General features: G+C 48.5%; 1 protein-coding gene across 1 annotated transcript in view; it reads right to left on the bottom strand.

The window, feature by feature from the left end:
• Positions 1-5633: 5633 nt before the first annotated feature.
• The window catches only part of tpcn3 (two pore segment channel 3), an 18516-nt gene continuing 3968 nt past the window's right edge, over positions 5634-20181 (bottom strand). The window contains exons 5-19 of the mRNA XM_070856615.1: positions 18945-19061; positions 17713-17831; positions 17174-17275; positions 15579-15705; positions 15244-15451; positions 13747-13891; positions 13306-13491; positions 12174-12238; positions 11751-11838; positions 11538-11607; positions 10288-10507; positions 8163-8253; positions 7262-7375; positions 6692-6804; positions 5634-5950 (exon numbers count right to left, since the gene is read on the bottom strand). Of these exons, the coding sequence (XP_070712716.1) occupies positions 5817-5950; positions 6692-6804; positions 7262-7375; positions 8163-8253; positions 10288-10507; positions 11538-11607; positions 11751-11838; positions 12174-12238; positions 13306-13491; positions 13747-13891; positions 15244-15451; positions 15579-15705; positions 17174-17275; positions 17713-17831; positions 18945-19061 (1899 nt within the window). The 3' untranslated portion in view covers positions 5634-5816. The remainder of the gene's footprint in view (positions 5951-6691; positions 6805-7261; positions 7376-8162; positions 8254-10287; positions 10508-11537; positions 11608-11750; positions 11839-12173; positions 12239-13305; positions 13492-13746; positions 13892-15243; positions 15452-15578; positions 15706-17173; positions 17276-17712; positions 17832-18944; positions 19062-20181) is intronic.

Genomic DNA, 20181 nt, shown 5'->3' with positions numbered 1-20181 from the left:
AAATCCTGAGCGGGACAAAACCCTTCCTGTTCCTTTGTTAGCCTACAAGCCAAAACAGAGGGCACAGTTAACCAGGAGAGGAGGAGGAGGAGGTGGAGGAAGAGGTGGAGGAAGAGGACCACCGACCGCTGCAGCCGTCCGCCCTGCAACCACAGGCTCAAACAGTGACATCACAGGGGGGCGGAGCATGGAGGGACACCAGGTTAAAGATCATCAGCTGGATTCACACTCTGGTTCTTTTCACAGGAGACTCCACTGTTTCTACCCATGATCCTCTCTGTCCACATCCTGGTGTCTGAGTGACTGGTAGGTAGTAAAAGTGTTGGAACTGGTCCAGTAGATCAGATAGGTGTGTGTGTGTGTGTGTGTGTGTGTGCAGAGAGCGATAGAACGGCTGTTTGTGGTTAAACCAAAAGGATCTTCCAGGTCTCTCTCTGTAGGGATCCTTTCCATGATGCTGTCACACACTTAGAATAACACTCTGAGCCTGTCAGTGGATCAAACAAGCTCTTTTAGTGGACCTACTGTGATCAGGTGCAGTTGTCCCAAAGGATCACGTTGCACCAGGATGTGGACAGAGAGGATCATGGGTAGAAACAGTGGAGCGACCCTTTAATGTTTGACTTCTCCAAACCAGGGCGTCACCAGACAGAACAGAAGAAGCATCAGCGAACACATTCCTGCTCTTTAAATCCTTCAAGTTAACATGTGAGACCTTCTGAAAGGCGTCAGTGAGGTTGAAGGTCTGGAGCCTCTGAAGGGACGAAGCTCGTCCAGAACCAACGAACACAGTGAAGCTCTGATTCCACCAGAACTGTTCGTTTTTCAGTTTGTGACTTTTCTAAAAGTTTGAAACAGTTTCTGTGGGATGAATGTTGGCTGTGAAAACCCAGAACAAACCGGAGTTCTGTCTTTGTCATGTTTACTGAATAATATGTGTGTGTTTATGATAATAACATTAATATGACTGTAGTGTTTGTTACTATAGATAAAGTACTGTGTAGAAGAGCACCAAAGTAGGATGTTAATGGACTTCTGATCATAAATAAACAAGTGTGACGTATCTATAACATTTATGTACTAATATTATTATTAATAATAATAATAATAATATCAATAATATATATTATATATATATATATATATATATATATATATATATATATATAAATATCACTATACTGTAATAATAAATACCCCCCCCCCCCCCCCCCCCCCATATTGAATCTTTCCTCTCTGCAGTGCACAGTCATGGGTCCTCTGTGCGCATGCGCACCATCGCATCCTGCCGATCAATAAATCTGGCCCGGACTGACCCGGGTTATGAATTACAGGTCCGGTCCTGGTCCACATCATCATCATCATCATCATCAGACCACATCCTGATCAATCAGCTCCGATACGGATCAATAAATTCACTTCCGTTAACACATCACTGCGGGACACACACACACACACACACACACACACACACACACACACACACACACACACACACACACACACACTGGTCTCTGTGCTCCGGTCCAGTTCTGGTCCGGATCGGGCCTACCTGGCGCACCGTCCGCTCCTTTTCCGCCTTTTGGGAATCTTCATCTGGGACTTTATTTCGGCACAAACCGTCCTGGTCCAGAAACCCCACCGTTCCTCTGAGGGGGGGCCGGGCTTTGGGCCTCACACTCCCGCAGGACTAAACCACCATTTATTTCCCCCCCGACGTCAAACCAGTCCGGCTCCGTGGTCCCCGGACCGGCCGTCCGGCGCCGAGCCGCCCCGCTGCAGGACCGAGTCCAGACAGACGCACACACCGTCCGGATCCCCCTCAGAGCCGGGAGCGCTGCCGTCCGGGTCCCGGTCCTCTTCCTGCAGCCGAGGAGGACGATGGAGGAGGATGGAGGAGGATGGGAGGAGGATGGGAGGAGGATGGGAGAGGATGGAGGATGCGGACCGGTCCTCCCCCTCCTGCCGGACCGGGTCCGGGAGTCAAGTCGCGGACGGAAGCAGATCCAGAGGCCGGGCCGAGGCGGACCCTGGCCGGCTGTCGGAGGCGGGCTGTGGGCGTCAGGTTCTCCGGCTCCTGCCTGTTTGTCCGCACTGCAGCTCCGCATCCACCCGCGTCAAACCCGCACCGCCCGCCACAACATCCGGTCACTGCTTTCAAAATAAAAGCCCTGTGGTGAACTCAAGTGGAGGACTGATTTCTTTCACTGTTTGTTTAAACTGTCGCTGTGAATATTGATCAGTGGTATGACGTCATCGTGGTGTTAGTGTGCGGGTGTTCAGACAGTTTAAAGTGACGACATTTTAACTGACAGCTCGTCAGCAGCACCGTCTGTTCACACTAAATCTATTTCATCCAGTGTTTTCTGATTTACTTTCTTCTACCTTCAACAGTTCAGTGTTTCTCCATCAGGGACTTTTACTCAGAACAGTTTCACTGATTTGGTTCATTTTGTTCCCACTTTAGATTTTACACAGATTCATTTCATTTCGCCTTCAAAGTAAAAGCACACGAGAGCTGTCTGCTGACGTAGAAAATTAAAGACTTTGCCTGCAGAGCGTTTGACACGGTGATGGTTTGGCCCCCCACACCACATGTACTGTCTCTTTAAGGCGTTCAAACTGTCAGCATCACAACACCTGCAGCTTTTTACAGACACCTGAAGAAGAAGGACCAGTGAAGCTCCAGAGCGACAGGAGACAGGAGACAGGAGACAGGAGACAGGAGACAGACAGGAGACAGGAGACAGGAGACAGGAGACAGGAGACAGACAGGAGACAGACAGGAGACAGGAGACAGGAGACAGGAGACAGGAGACAGGAGACAGACAGGAGACAGGAGACAGGAGACAGGAGACAGGAGACAGGAGACAGGAGACAGACAGGAGACAGGAGACAGGAGACAGGAGACAGGAGACAGGAGACAGACAGGAGACAGGAGACAGGAGACAGGAGACAGGAGACAGGAGACAGACAGGAGACAGGAGACAGGAGACAGGAGACAGACAGGAGACAGGAGACAGGAGACAGACAGGAGACAGGAGACAGGAGACAGGAGACAGGAAGAGAAGAGAAGTTTCCTCCATAACAACACGTCAATAAGTGAATCTGTGTTTCAGATATTATCAGCTGCATTAAAGCCACAGTTACCGTTTAAAGTTCTCCTTCACACTCCTTTAATCTGCAGCAAAGCATCGTGGGATGTTTCCTGTGAGAGCCAGAGCCAGCTGATCCCAGAGGGTCTAAAGCCTCAGGAGGAGGAAGAGGAGGAGGACTGTCTCTTCATCCTTCAGTTTACCACAAACACTCATGAATCAGCTCATCTGGGGGGGGGGGGGGGGGGGGGGGGGGTATCCAAACTAAGGCCAGAGGTCACAGAGTCACCCTGTTCTCTGGTTTACAGTTCACACGCAGCCTTTAAATGCACCGTGAGCTGTTCAGGTTCAGGTAACAGAGGCGTTCAAATTCAAGTCTGGTCAGCGTTCAGGCATCATGTCATACTAACTAACTAACTAACTAACTAACTAACTAACTAATCATTTCATACTACTGAAGGCTTTTTTAGTTCACGTAAGTTGAAGACGTTTAGACTTTGGACAGCAGAGGACTGTTCCATGAGGAGAGACCAGGACGGTTCGTTAGTAGTGAAACTATGACCAAACCACTGCCGTGTTGTTCTTTAATACATCTCCTCAGATGTTACTCTATCTTACACACGTTGTGCTTTTCTTTTGAAAGCACGGACCGGATGCTGACAGCTGTACTGTCTCCGTTTTGTCTCTTTAAACCACCGGACAGACAGCGCTGTCCTGTCCCACCCTCAGACCAGCACCTGAACGCCTCATCAGCCCCTCCGTTCACCGTCAGGCCTTTTAGAACATCAGGAGAACATCAGGAGAACATCAGGAGAACACCAGGAGAACATCCTGGTGTTCTCCTGATGATGTCACACCGTCTCACAGCGGCCTCCCCCTCCGGACCACCGGAGCAGCGCGAGGCGTTTACTGTCAGTAAAACACAATGAACGAGACCGAGTGTGTTTCTGAAGACACACACACACACACACACACACACACACACACACACACACACACACGGGACCAGCTTGGTCTCGTGACATGTTCGCGTGTTCTCTTACCTGGTTGTTGTTGTTCTCAGTCCAGAGCCGCGCGGCAGCATCCTGCTCCTCCTCTGCTCCATCATGTCAGCATCAGCACCAACCACACACACACACACACACACACACACACACACACACACACACACACACACACACACACACACACACACACACACACACACACACACACACACACACTTCCTGTGTGTTAAACCTGCAGCTCCACAGCGCCCCCTGCCGCCCCGGAGGCTGCTCAGGTACACACAATGTCAGTACCACAGTGTTAGTACCACAGTATTAGTACCACAGTGTCAGTACTACAGTGTTAGTACTACAGTGTTAGTACCACAGTATTAGTACACACAATGTCAGTACTACAGTGTCAGTACCACAGTGTTAGTACCACAGTATTAGTACACACAATGTCAGTACTACAGTGTCAGTGCCACAGTGTCAGTGCCACAGTGTCAGTGCTACAGTGTCGGTACCACAGTGTCAGTGCTACAGTGTCGGTACCACAGTGTCAGTGCTACAGTGTCGGTACCACAGTGTCAGTACCACAGTGTCAGTGCTACAGTGTCAGTGCCACAGTGTCAGTGCTACAGTGTCAGTGCTACAGTGTCAGTGCCACAGTGTCGGTACCACAGTGTCAGTGCCACAGTGTCAGTGCCACAGTGTCGGTACCACAGTGTCAGTGCCACAGTGTCGGTACCACAGTGTCGGTGCCACAGTGTCGGTACCACAGTGTCAGTGCCACAGTGTCTGTGCCACAGTGTCGGTACCACAGTGTCGGTGCCACAGTGTTAGTATTACAGTGTTAGTACCACAGTGTCGGTGCCACAGTGTCGGTACCACAGTGTCGGTACCACAGTGTTAGTACCACAGTGTCAGTATTACAGTGTTAGTACCACAGTGTCGGTGCCACAGTGTTAGTATTACAGTGTTAGTACCACAGTGTCAGTATTACAGTGTTAGTATCACAGTGTTAGTACCACAGTGTTAGTATTACAGTGTTAGTACCACAGTGTTAGTATTACAGTGTTAGTACCACAGTGTTAGTATCACAGTGTTAGTACCACAGTGTTAGTATTACAGTGTTAGTACCACAGTGTTAGTACCACAGTGTCAGTATTACAGTGTTAGTATTACAGTGTCAGTACCACAGTGTTAGTATTACAGTGTCAGTACCACAGTGTTAGTACCACAGTGTCGGTGCCACAGTGTTAGTAGAACCACCTGATGTCTGGAGGTCTCAGCAAACACTGATCGGATTTACATATAAAAAGTGTTTCCTGTTTCTGATCAGTCTGATTGGTGATCAATCTGTTATTAGTAACTTCCTGAATAAACTTTTATTTTGAAACTCAGTCAGTTGATCTTGTTTTTGCTTTAACATTATATCTTATATATCGTTACATGAACCAACAGGAAGCTGTCATAACAAGAAGAAAGAATTATTCCTTCATTAAAAACCATCACTGACTTTCTGAGAACAGATGAAACAGACGAAGCCTCACTGGAAATATTCTTTATGTGAAAATACAGATTTGTACAGAGCGACAGCACAGAAATATAAAAATATAACAGGCCCGACTGTCGACTCCCCTCAGGAGTGATTTCATGATTAAACGAGTCTATGAGAGTATAAAACTGGATAAATGACAGAATCTGCTTCCCTTCGGAAAAGTTCCCTCGTTCACGCCGAGCTGAACGCCGGATTCGAGAAGTTCCCGCTGGTCTGAGCTTCGGGGTCGTCGCTCTCGGCGAAGTCTTCGGGGTCGAGATCGGCCTCGAACATCCGCTGCAGCAGAGCGTCCACCGTCCGGTATCCTGAAACACACACACAGTTAGCACCAATACTGATGATCAATACTGTGACTGAGTCTGTGCTCTTCTTATAAAACAGACCAGACTCCATTGACAAAACAGTCATTTTACACAGGTCTGCCTGCTGCCGTGATCTGTTAGTTACTTTGTGTTCTTGTGTGACTTTGTTGTTTCAGTGGTCAGTTTGTGTCCAAAACAACATCTGTTTAACTCACAAGAACACAAACACACTGACTGATGGAGGCAGCAGCAGAGCAGCAGCTCCTGTGTCCTGTTCTCTAAAATCCCTGTTTTAGTGAATGTAGTCTGGTGTGTGTGCTGTTTGTGGTTAAACCAAAAGGATCTTCCAGGTCTCTCTCTGTAGGGATCCTTTCCATGATGCTGTCACACACTCTGAGCCTGTCAGTGTTATTACAGGATGTCGTGGACAGATTGAACATTCAGCTAGTTTCAGAATGTGTTGGCGGCCTGAAACAAACATGTTTTTATCTTTAAATGCCTTTTGTCCTAAAACGTGTGTAAAAGTTTGAATCCTTCTGGTTCTTTGATCTGTAGATAATTGAGGTCCCACGGATCCACAGCTGGTGTGACCAGGGAATTTCCTCGATGCGGGGGTCAATAAAGTTCATCTTATCCCAAGTCTGCCCTTTCAAAATAAAAGCATCTAGCTGTCCCGAAGGCTCCTTCTTGTCCATCTCATCTTTTCTTTGCTTGCTCTACTTGTTCTGTGTGACTGTTTCGTACTTTTTGAGGCGATTTGGAACCTCAGGGTGGGTTTGTGGTCGGCTGCTTGGCCGGTTCCCAGGTCGTTGTCCATGGTTTCCATGGCGTTCACCAAGTTTTCCTCCAGCTTCTCTCTGGTGGACGAAACAGCATGAAGATTATCAAACATGTTTGAGTTTTGATGTGTAGGCCATGGACCAATCAGACGGTGAAGAGGCGTCTTTGAACGCAACCTCACCGGACAGTAAAAACATTACAGCATCATCTGAACCAGATCGTTTACACGGAGCTCATTCACGTAAAGAGGCAGCGCTGCACTTTATGCTGCATCCATGTTTAAATGGTGTTTCTGCTGACCAGCGTCCAGGAAGCTCAGTGGTCAAACTTAGATCATAATCAGCTGATTCAAAATGTGGTGCGTTCACGGACACTCTGAGACTTGGTGAAGTAGGTGCGTTTGATAACATGGTGGTCTGGCCCTTTAAATCCGTCAGTTAAATATGACGTACAGTCAGCGCTGGTGTCGTGTGTGTGTGTGTGTGTAGGATGTGTGTGTGTGTGTGTCAGGTCCTGGTTGTCAGGGTAACGCACTGTGCCACAGCCAGCTCCAGCTCCTCGATCTTCTTCTCCAGAGACGTCTGCAGGTCGCTCTTATCCACCGAGTACTCCACGAAGAACGCCTCGAGGACGAACGCCACGAAGATGCTGAAAGACAACAGGAAGTGACGCGTCATCAGCTGAACACGGCAGGGGGAGACGTGATGACATCATGGCGGGCCGAGAGGGAGTGGCAGCAGCTCCTGCCTGCAGAGGACGAACCAGCAGGCAGCAGCTCCTGCCTGCAGAGGACGAACCAGCAGGCAGCAGCTCCTGCAGTTCTGAGCAGCGCCTTGTTCTGGTGATGAACATGAATGATGATGATGATTTCCTCTTAAAGTGAACGTTGCACTGAATCTAAATAAATATGTGAATCATGTTTCTCTCTTCAGATTTGCCATTTTGTGTGTTGTGGACACATCCAAACAGGAAGTTAAATAAAGTAGACTTTTATCACTTCTAATTTGAAGTGCTACTGTTCCAGCCAGACTGTATTTTGTGGTATCAACATCATGAGGACCAGATCAGGAAACACTTCATACTAACATTTGACCAAATATACTGATCAAGCAGAGGAAATTAGAAATACAGGCGTGCCTCAGATAAAAGCCTGCTGCCCTCTGCGGGGGGGGGGGGATCCTGGTCGGTAAACAGTCTGATGACCATTCTGTTACTTTACGGGGTTTCAGCGTCAACTGTTCTCTTTTGGGATACGATGCTGCAGCACTAAACCAGTTTAAATCCAGTTTAACGAACTGTTCTGCAGACTTCAGCTGCTCTGCACCATCAGACCATACATGCATCTATGCGGCCGAAAAACAGAAACACGAGGATCGCCTTGTTCTTTCGACAGGCTGGTCTGCCGTCAGCTGAGGGGAGTCACTGCGAGTCTTACTTGATGATGACGATGACGACCACGATGTGGAAGAGGACGAAGAAGATCCGGGCCGACACGTGGGTGACGGTGGCGAAGCCGCTGCTGAGCAGTGGAGCTTCGTTAAGGAACCTCAGGAACCCAAATGTGAATGAGTCCGAACAGAGACTAGAGTCTGTGAAGGGACTCGCCTGAGCGTCAAGTTGGTTTGTGGAGTTTTATTTTAAAAACACAAGAACATTCAAGTACTATTGGAATTATTTGTGAGGTACTTGTACTTGTGTATTTCCATGTTATGCTACTTTATACTTCATTTTAAGAACATTATACCAACTATACTAACATTATACTAACATTATACTAACATTATACCAACTATACTAACATTATACTAACATTATACTAACTATACTAACATTATACTAACATTATACTAACTATACTAACATTATACTAACATTATATTAACTATACTAACATTATACTAACATTATACTAACTATACTAACATTATATTAACTATACTAACATTATACTAACATTATACTAACTATACTAACACTATACTAACATTATATTAACTATACTAACATTATACTAACATTATACCAACTATACTAACATTATACTAACATTATACTAACTATACTAACATTATATTAACTATACTAACATTATACTAACATTATACCAACTATACTAACATTATACTAACATTATACTAACTATACTAACATTATACTAACATTATACTAACTATACTAACATTATACTAACTATACTAACATTATACTAACATTATACTAACTATACTAACATTATATTAACTATACTAACATTATACTAACATTATACTAACTATACTAACACTATACTAACATTATATTAACTATACTAACATTATACTAACATTATACTAACTATACTAACATTATACTAACATTATACTAACTATACTAACATTATACCAACTATACTAACATTATACTAACATTATACTAACTATACTAACATTATACTAACTATACTAACATTATACTAACTATACTAACATCATACTAACTATACTAACTATACTAACATTATACTAACTATACTAACATTATACTAACTATACTAACATTATACTAACATTATACTAACTATACTAACATTATATTAACTATACTAACATTATACTAACTATACTAACATTATACCAACTATACTAACATTATACCAACTATACTAACATTATACTAACTATACTAACATCATACTAACTATACTAACTATACTAACATTATACTAACTATACTAACATTATACTAACTATACTAACACTATACTAACATTATACCAACTATACTAACATTATACTAACTATACTAACATCATACTAACTATACTAACTATACTAACATTATACTAACTATACTAACTATACTAACACTACACTAACATTATACTAACATTATACTAACTATACTAACTATACTAACATCATACTAACTATACTAACTATACTAACATTATACTAACTATACTAACATTATACTAACTATACTAACATTATACTAACACTATACTAACATTATACTAACATTATACTAACTATACTAACAATACTAACATCATACTAACTATACTAACTATACTAACATTATACTAACTATACTAACATTATACTAACTATACTAACATCATACTAACTATACTAACTATACTAACATTATACTAACTATACTAACATACTAACTATACTAACACTATACTAACACTATACTAACATTATACCAACTATACTAACATTATACTAACTATACTAACATCATACTAACTATACTAACATTATACTAACTATGCTAACACTATACTAACATTATACTAACATTATACTAACTATACTAACACTATACTAACATTATATTAACTATACTAACACTATACTAACATTATACTAACTATACTAACATTATACTAACTATACTAACATTATACCCCGTCAGTCAGAGACCTGCGTTCTTCAGGTAGATTTAGATACTGATGACATTAGTGTAACATTAGTGTAACTGTTGTATGGAAATGTAACCAGACTTAAACTAATCTGAACTTCAGGGCCCACAGGTGCTTCCTGACAGCAGCGAGGCGTTCAGGTGAAGGATATCGTGCCACTGGTTGACCACAGTGAGCTCCACCAGCAGGATGAAGGAGGACACCACGTTGTTGAAGTTGTTCTTGCAGTAGTTGAGAAGAGCGAAGGCCGTTCCTTTCAGCAGAGGGTTTCCACAGTACGCCTTCGCCGGGTCACTGGAGTCCTCCTCGTAAAACTTCACCTTCCCTTTGAACAGCTCCATCCCCACCATGGCAAAGATGTAGTACACCACCTGAGGAAGAGGACCAGTCAGAAACGCCAACACCAGGATGCTAAGCTACAAGCTACTAGCCACACTCTCGGATCTGTGGACGGTGATGTTGGTCCTTCACTTTGGTCCAGACTGAGATATGTCAACAGCTATTGGATGGATTGTGATGGAATGTGGTTCAAAGGTTCATGGTCCCCTCAGGATGAACTGTAATATGCTAGCACGCTAACATGCTAAACTATGATGGTGAACCACAGTCTGTATAAAGAAGTGGACGAAGCTTCTGGGTCTGAACAGTGAAGCCTTAAAGCTGCTTCCTCTCTAGTGTCCAGCAGGGGGCGACTCCACTGGCTCCAAACAGAAGTCTGATTGGATGGAAGTCAATGAGGAAATGAGGAGACTTCTCTCCTGATTTATCAGCTCAGTGTAAACTAGAGACTGAGAGCAGAATCTGTTCAGTCTTCTTCAGTTCATTTAGTAAGTTATGGTCCATTTAGAGGAAGATACACCAGGAAGAGGGGGGACTTTAGGGCGGGGCTACCTGCTCTCTGACCAATCAGAGGAGGGTCCTGACTGAACCTGACCAATCAGAGGAGGGTCCTGACCGAACCTGACCAATCAGAGGAGGGTCCTGACTGAATCTGACCAATCAGAGGAGGGTCCTGACTGAACCCGACCAATCAGAGGAGGGTCCTGACTGAACCCGACCAATCAGAGGAGGGTCCTGACTGAACCTGACCAATCAGAGGAGGTCTTCATGGATCGAACGTCTCTTCTGGATCTAAAAAACCAAGATGGTCACGGCCATGAAACCAAGATGGCTACACCCGTAACGTGAAACGGTCCACATACCAGCGGGTGACATCACGGCGGCTGCGTCCACCTCTTCTATCCAGTCTGTGGTGAACATGTTCGACATGTTACCTGCTAAACATCAGCCTGTAGCACTTAGCTGCTAGTGCGGCTGTGGATTCTCAGAGTACCTCAAGGCTTTTTGGGAAAAATCAAAACACTTTGACGCCCGACAGGCCATCTGCTGTCAGCTACTCACAATGATCAGCTGCCCAAACGTGAGGATCGCTGGTCCAATCCTGATCAGGGTGTTGATGATGGTACGAAACCTGACAGGGAAACGTAGTCCTGCTCGTTAGTGAAGCAACACTTTAAGACACGTGGAACCATGAACCAAAGAAGGCAGCGCTGTGCTCGTCCTCCTGTTAGCACACACACCCTCACGTTCAGCCCGACAGGCTAAAGATCAAACCTTTTGATGCTGTCCACCACCCGGATCAGTCGGAGCACTCGCAGGATGAAGACGATGTCCAGGATCTGACGGCTGGTGTAACCCCCCGCTACGACGGGACGGAGCAGAGATTCAGAGAGACGGATAAAACTTGACTGTAACTCAGCGGTCACATGTAGAAACACTTCTGACATTAATATAATCAGACACACGTGTCGTGATGAAGCACAAACACACTTCACTGAGAACAGAAGCAAGTAAAAATGCTTCAACCTGAAACATTTGAGAAACTGACGGCAGAAAAAGGACTTTGGTCCATAACTGACTTCAGTCAGTCACTAAACGACTGATTTACCGTCCGTCAGTGAATCGACTCATTGTTTCAGCGCTACGTTCAACCTTGTGCCTGCGGCTTTAAGGCCTCCACGTCTGAGCAGCACTCACATGACTTCATGGCCGAGTTGACGATGGTGGCGATGAGCGCAGAGACGACGATGACGGTGTCGAACCTGAAAGCACAACACACACTTTAGGAAACGGGAATGTTTTCCTTCGACAGCGATGAAGATAAGTGAAGCTGATCATGTGATGTCAGTGTGACATCACCACCAACACGGCGAACACAAACATCCACGGATGTCTTAGAGAAGCTGGATACCTTCTGTCTGTCTGTCTGTCTGCCTGTCTGTCTGTCTGCCTGTCTGTCTGTCTGTCTGTCTGACCACCTTCTGGCCAATCATCTCTGAGTATCCACTTTTCATAAAACATCCATGAAACGTTCAAACACGATGCTGCAAACATCTGACTGAAGTCACTGCAGCTGCACTGCTCAGCAGCGGGGGGGGGGGGCACAATTGTAAAACTGCAAAAACACCAAAGAAAACATCAACGGCTGCAGCAACAGAGCTTCAGAGGACCTCAGGGTCCACTTTATTAGGTCGTACTGGGGTTCCTAATAAAGTGGACAGACAGGTGATCAGCAGCAACGACCTGCTGGTTCTAAACACACTGATGGGAACAAAGCAAAGGCTGCACCAACAACACTGTGGCGTCAGCGGGCTGGGGGCTGGGAGCTGGGAGCTGGGAGCTGGGAGCTGGGAGCTGGAGGCTCGGGGCTGGGAGCTGGGAGCTGGGGGCTGACAGACGGTGGACTGAAGAAGCAGCAGATAGAGGGTGAAGCAGGGTCACGTACCTCATACTGACAATCTGGGAGGCAGGTAAACTGTGAGAGACGTGACAGCTGTGATTTAAGACTTGGGAACGTTTAGTGGACGAGCCTCTGCAGGACACCTCCACACACACACACACACACACACACACACACACACACACACACACACACACACACACACACACACACACACACACACACACACACACACACACACACGTACTCAAACACACCTATCATACATCAGCCAGTAGGATCAATGTGAACTCATTTTACCACGGTCAAACGTTCCTCCCGCCGACTCTACTGGGAGGAGAAGACGTGTCCTTACGTCTTTACCTTCTTTCATTCACCTCCCTGCGCTCTGCAGCGTTACCCACAATCCTTTGGTGGCGGCGCCCTCACCAGTTCCAGAAGCTGTGCCTGGAGAAGAAGGCTCGGGGCTCGAACACGTAGAGCTTCAGCAGGATCTCCAGCAGGTACAGAGCCAGGAAGACCCACTCTGAGTTGGCGATCAGCGGGTTCTCCTCATCCAGGCCGATGAACACGGCGTTCACCAGGATGATGAGGTCATAGGTCATCACGAAGGCCCTGACACACACACACACACACACACACAGACACACACACACACACACACACAGACACACACAGACACAGACACAGACACACACACACACACACACACACACACACACACACAGACACACACACACACCACCAGTGTGTAGAGAAAGTTAGATTCACTGAATGTCCTAAAAGTGGTCCCCCCTGTACCCCCCAGTGCTTCAGAATGATTCTTTACTCTAACAGGTGTAATGGTGATGCCCCCCCCGTCTGTCTCACCTGTGTTGGACCAGTCTGCAGAGGAGGCGGCTGGGGGCCGACAGGTAGAGGGCGGGGCACACACTGCGCAGTGGGTGTGGTCTGGACTTGAGTGTGATCACCTCGATGTTCAGGAGGTCAGCGAGCTGGACGAAGGCCACCTTCCCTGGGGGGCGGACAGAGGGGCGTCAGGGGGGTCTGGACCCGTTCGGACCAGCGGAGTTTCACCTCTTCACCAGGTGTTTATCAGCAGGTGACGCTGACACACCTGCACCCCCCCCACCCCCCCCACCCCCCTGTGCTGCGTTCAGGAAGCAGCTCCAGGATCATCTTCCCTCCAGGTGGTCCACCTCCCTACACTCACCATCAGCTGGATTCAGCAGTGAAGCTGCAGCAGGTTCTAGTCTGGGCTCTAGTCTGGGCTCTAGTCTGGGTTCTAGTCTGGGCTCTAGTCTGGGCTCTAGTCTGGGCTCTAGTCTGGGCTCTAGTCTGGGTTCTAGTCTGGGTTCTAGTCTGGGCTCTAGTCTGGGCTCTAGTCTGGGCTCTAGTCTGGGTTCTAGTCTGGGCTCTAGTCTGGGCTCTAGTCTGGGTTCTAGTCTGGGTTCTAGTCTGGGCTCTAGTCTGGGCTCTAGTCTGGGCTCTAGTCTCTGTCCCACGTCCTGATTCAACACAGAGGAAGAACAAACCAGTAGAATCTCCAGGTGGTCACAGTGACCCCCCCCCCCCCCCCCCCCCCCCCCCCCCCAGCGGCTCGCTCACACCACACTGAAGCTGAACTCCATGACGAAGCACTTTGACTTCCTCTTCAGCGGCGATGAGTCGGCGAACTGCAGAGGATGCTGACACCACACAGACACACACACACACTAACACTCACACACGCACACACACACACACACTAACACACACACACACACACACACACACACACTGTAACACACACACACACACACACACACACACACACTGTAACACACACACGACACACACAAACACACTGTAACACACACACACTGTAACACGTGTGTGTGTGTGTGTGCGTGGTTGACCTGTCTGTGAGTGTGTGTGTGTGTGTGTGTGTGTTACAGTGTGTGTGTGTGTGTGTGTGTGCGTGTGTGTTACAGTGTGTGTGTGTGTGTGTGTGTGTGTGTGTGTTACAGTGTGTGTGTGTGTGTTAGTGTGTGTGTGTGTGTGCGTGGTTGACCTGTCTGTGAGTGTGTGTGTGTGTTACAGTGTGTGCGTGTGTGTTAGTGTGTGTGTGTGGTTGACCGGTCTGTGTGTGTGTCTTTGTGTGTGTGTGTTTGTTTGTGTGTGTGTGTGTGTGTGGTTGACCGGTCTGTGTGTGTTACAATGTATGTGTGTGTTACAGTGTGTGTGTGTGTTACAGTGTGTGTGTGTGTGTGTGTGTGTTACAGTGTATGTGTGTGTGTTACAGTGTGTGTGTTACAGTGTGTGTGTGTGTGTGTTACAGTGTGTGTGTTACAGTGTGTGTGTGTGTGTGTTACAGTGTGTGTGTACCGATGCAGCCCTGGCTCTGGTCGTCACAGACGCTCCACAGCAGCTCCCGGTGAGCGTTGCTGATGTCGGACCGAACCAGTCGGACCGTCTGGTTCCAGTTGGCCTGGCTCACCACGGGCTGCCCCCCCCCCTCCCTCTGCTCCTGCAGCACGGCGAACGCTCGCACCATCTTGTGCCTTTTGGCCCTCACCAGCTGCCGTACCTCCTCCTGGGGGGCCAACGAGAAGAGGGGGGTGAGGACGGACCGCGTTCGTGTAACGACGAGTCCGACAAAGCGGAGGGAAACGACGGGAGCGTGGACCGGGGGGGGCGGACTGATGCATTATGGGCCCTACCTTCAGGTGCTTCTTGTAGTTGTTGTAGACGACGGCCAAGAAGACGGACATGAAGATGTAGGTGTTGATGAGGATGTAGAGGATGAAGAAGATGGCGAAGATGAAGCTGGCGTTGTACGCCGGCATCCTGCCAACGAGAAGCAGAGCGTCACTTCCTTCCTGTTTCTGACCTCACTCACTAATAAGAGCTCGTTATGAAAACCAAGATGGCCGCTGTGAAGATGGATGATGGAGGAAGAAGAAAGTACATATCAGGAGGAATTCTTCTACGGAGAAAGTTTCTGGGCTCACAGGTCAGAGGTCAGGGGACAGAGGACAGAGGTCAGAGGACACAGGTCAGAGGACAGAGGACAGAGGACAGAGGTCAGAGGACACAGGTCAGAGGACAGAGGACAGAGGACAGAGGACAGAGGTCAGAGGACACAGGTCAGAGGACACAGGTCAGAGGACAGAGGTCAGAGGTCAGAGGACAGAGGACAGAGGACACAGGTCAGAGGACAGAGGACAGAGGTCAGAGGACAGAGGACAGAGGACACAGGTCAGAGGACAGAGGACAGAGGACAGAGGACACAGGTCAGAGGACAGAGGACAGAGGACAGAGGACAGAGGTCAGAGGACAGAGGAAAGAGGACAGAGGACACAGGTCAGAGGACAGAGGACAGAGGACAGAGGACACAGGTCAGAGGACAGAGGAAAGAGGACACAGGTCAGAGGACACAGGTCAGAGGACAGAGGAAAGAGGACAGAGGACACAGGTCAGAGGACAGAGGACACAGGTCAGAGGACAGAGGACACAGGTCAGAGGACAGAGGAAAGAGGACAGAGGACAGAGGACACAGGTCAGAGGACAGAGGACACAGGTCAGAGGACAGAGGACAGAGGACACAGGTCAGAGGACAGAGGACAGAGGTCAGAGGACACAGGACAGAGGACAGAGGAAAGAGGACAGAGGACACAGGACAGAGGACAGAGGAAAGAGGACAGAGGACACAGGTCAGAGGACAGAGGACAGAGGACAGAGGACACAGGTCAGAGGACAGAGGACAGAGGACAGAGGACACAGGTCAGAGGACAGAGGACAGAGGACAGAGGACAGAGGACAGAGGACAGAGGACACAGGTCAGAGGACAGAGGACAGAGGACAGAGGACACAGGTCAGAGGACAGAGGACAGAGGACACAGGTCAGAGGACAGAGGACACAGGTCAGAGGACAGAGGACAGAGGACACAGGACAGAGGACAGAGGAAAGAGGACAGAGGACACAGGTCAGAGGACAGAGGACAGAGGACAGAGGACAGAGGACAGAGGACACAGGTCAGAGGACAGAGGACAGAGGACAGAGGACAGAGGACACAGGTCAGAGGACAGAGGACAGAGGTCAGAGGACAGAGGACAGAGGACAGAGGACAGAGGACACAGGTCAGAGGACAGAGGACAGAGGACAGAGGACAGAGGACACAGGTCAGAGGACACAGGTCAGAGGACAGAGGACAGAGGACAGAGGACACAGGTCAGAGGACAGAGGACAGAGGACAGAGGACAGAGGACAGAGGACAGAGCTGTGACCTCAGGAGGCGTTTAGTAAAAGTCTCACATGACGTCGGGGCTGTTGGCTGTCGTGACGAGGACGTAAAGATCGAAGACGATCTCCAGGTAGCTGGTGAAGTACGGAGAGCCATCTGCTGTTCTCAGGCCTCTGGAGACACACACACACACACAGACACACACACGCACACAGACACACACACACACACACAGACACACACACACGCAGACACACACACACACACGCAGACACACACACACGCACACAGACACACACACAGACACACACACAGACACACACACAGACACACACACAGACACACACGCACACAGACACACACACAGACACACACACACACACACACACACACAGACACACACACACAGACACACACACACACACAGTAAATAACATTTCCTTGTTTCATGACGATCCGACACAAACACTTCATGTGAGTAACTTCCTGTTTCCTGTCTCGCCCTCATCCAGGTAAACAACCCTGAACCATCTTTACAGGAGAAACCACTGAGGACCCCCTGGGGGGGCCCAGGGGGGGGGGGGGGGGGGGGGCACAGAGGGGGGCTCACCGTTTGCCGAGCAGTTTGAGCGCCATGAGGGAGAAGATGAGGAGGCTGAACATGAAGAGCAGGAAGACGTAGAAGATCTGAGGCAGAGCGTTCCGGATGCTTCTGAACGCTCTGCGGAGCTGAACACAAACAAACACAGCAGTTATGACCCCCCCCCACAGGACACCAACAAACACAGCAGTTATGACCCCCCCCCACAGGACACCAACAAACACAGCGGTTATGACCCCCCCCACAGGACACCAACAAACACAGCGGTTATGACCCCCCCCACAGGACACCAACAAACACAGCGGTTATGACCCCCCCCACAGGACACCAACAAACACAGCGGTTATGACCCCCCCCACAGGACACCAACAAACACAGCGGTTATGACCCCCCCCACAGGACACCAGGCTAATGATGCCTTCAGGCGCCATCGGCCCACACAGCCAAACATTTCGTTTAGCTGCAGGAAGTTTAAACTGCAGGCCGTCCTGATGCAGAGATTACAGGACAGCAGCACGCCATGTGACGCCTCAGCTGGACACACACCTGGAGACACACCTGGAGACACACCTGGAGACACACCTGGACACACACCTGGACACACACCTGGACACACACCTGGAGACACACCTGGAGACACACCTGGAGACACACCTGGACACACACCTGGAGACACACCTGGAGACACACCGGGACACACCGGGACACACACCTGGACACACACCTGGACACACACCGGGACACACACCGGGACACACACCTGGACACACACCTGGACACACACCTGGACACACACCTGGAGACACACCGGGACACACACCGGGACACACACCGGGACACACACCGGGACACACATCGGGACACACATCGGGACACACATCGGGACACACACCTGGACACACACCTGGACACACATCTGGAGACACACACCGGGACACACACCGGGACACACACCTGGACACACACCTGGAGACACACCTGGACACACACCTGGAGACACACCTGGACACACACCTGGACACACAGCCTCTTCAGGACGGGATATTTAATCTGTGACTCAGATTAGAGATCAGTTGAGCCCTGAAGTCACTGTCTCTCATCTAGAGGGTTCATCCTCTGGGGAGCTCAGTGATACGTCTAATGACCAGAACAAAACCATGGAAATAGCTCATGTGTGCTGCCTGCAGGCTGGGACAGGTGAGACTGGTGAGACAGGTGAGACAGGTGAGACAGGCCCTTACCTGCCGTCCCTCGGTGACGTTGACCAGCAGCAGGGGGCGCAGGACTCTGGACCAGCGGACGGCGTAACAGTTTGTAGCCTTCAGCGCTCCGTAGATGATCATATCAACCAGAGTGAGCTGCAGGAGACACCGACAGGCGACGTTAACAAAGAAACACAGGAGGCGTTCACTGTCTCTAACCAACGATCAATAAGATCAATACGTGTCTCAGGATCGTTCAGGAGAAGGGAGGGTTTCGGAGAATCAGTTTAGAAACTTCAGGCAACAACTGCGACAGGAAGTCCAGGAAGCTTCGTCCTCTGAGGAGCAGCACAATGTCTGTTTACTCATCTGAACCACAGCACAGCAGAGAGATGTTCAAGGACAGCAGGAAACTACAGCGTCCCTGTCTGCCGGGACAGAGTTACAGTGGCCCTCCAAACAGCTTCCTCAGGACGGTGCCTGTGATTGGTCGCCTCAGTGCCTGAGTCACCAGGAAGTCGTTGTGCTGTAAAAGGTGCTGACGAGGCAACATCTGCGGCTAAAGGTTGTTTCACAACAGGCAGAAAGTCTCCTCAGCACATTTCTGACTGTGCAGCGCTCAGACAGGAACTCAGCTCAGCATTCACACCAAAAACCAGGAAGTGTTCTGGGTCCGACTCACCAACCGTCACCGGGAGCCTCCACAGATAACAGACGGGTCGGCTTCTCCTGGACCTGGTTTTGTTTGGGTCTGATGGTTCTGACAGACACGAGTTTAGAAATACTTCTTCTAAATCATTTAGATCACGAGGATCAACATGAGCCACATGCAGGATCACGGTCTGACCGATCCATCCGTGCTCACTAAAGACTCACTACTAACCAGCTGGTTAGTTTGTTGACTAGCTTCATAGATCACTTGCCACAGCCACTATGTCGCTCTCTTCAGGGCAACCAGACTTTATTGACAAATTGACAAACATTTTACCTTGTAGAACACACAGGAGTTCCTGGTCTACTGCCGCTTCAGCTGCTTAGTCCGTTTGTGTTTTTGTGTCACACAAATATTCTGTTGGATCCAAAATTACCTGCTGAAAGGTCAAACTAACCAACTAACCAGCAGCAGAGCAGCAGCTCCTGTGTCCTGTTCTCTAAAACCCCTGTTTTAGTGAATGTAGTCTGGTGTGTGTGCTGTTTGTGGTTAAACCAAAAGGATCTTCCAGGTCTCTCTCTGTAGGGATCCTTTCCATGATGCTGTCACACACTTAGAATAACA

This window comes from Pempheris klunzingeri, chromosome 3 (genome assembly GCF_042242105.1).
Source record: "Pempheris klunzingeri isolate RE-2024b chromosome 3, fPemKlu1.hap1, whole genome shotgun sequence".
NCBI classification, from domain to species: domain Eukaryota; kingdom Metazoa; phylum Chordata; class Actinopteri; order Acropomatiformes; family Pempheridae; genus Pempheris; species Pempheris klunzingeri.
This window is presented reverse-complemented; position numbering and strand designations above follow the sequence as displayed.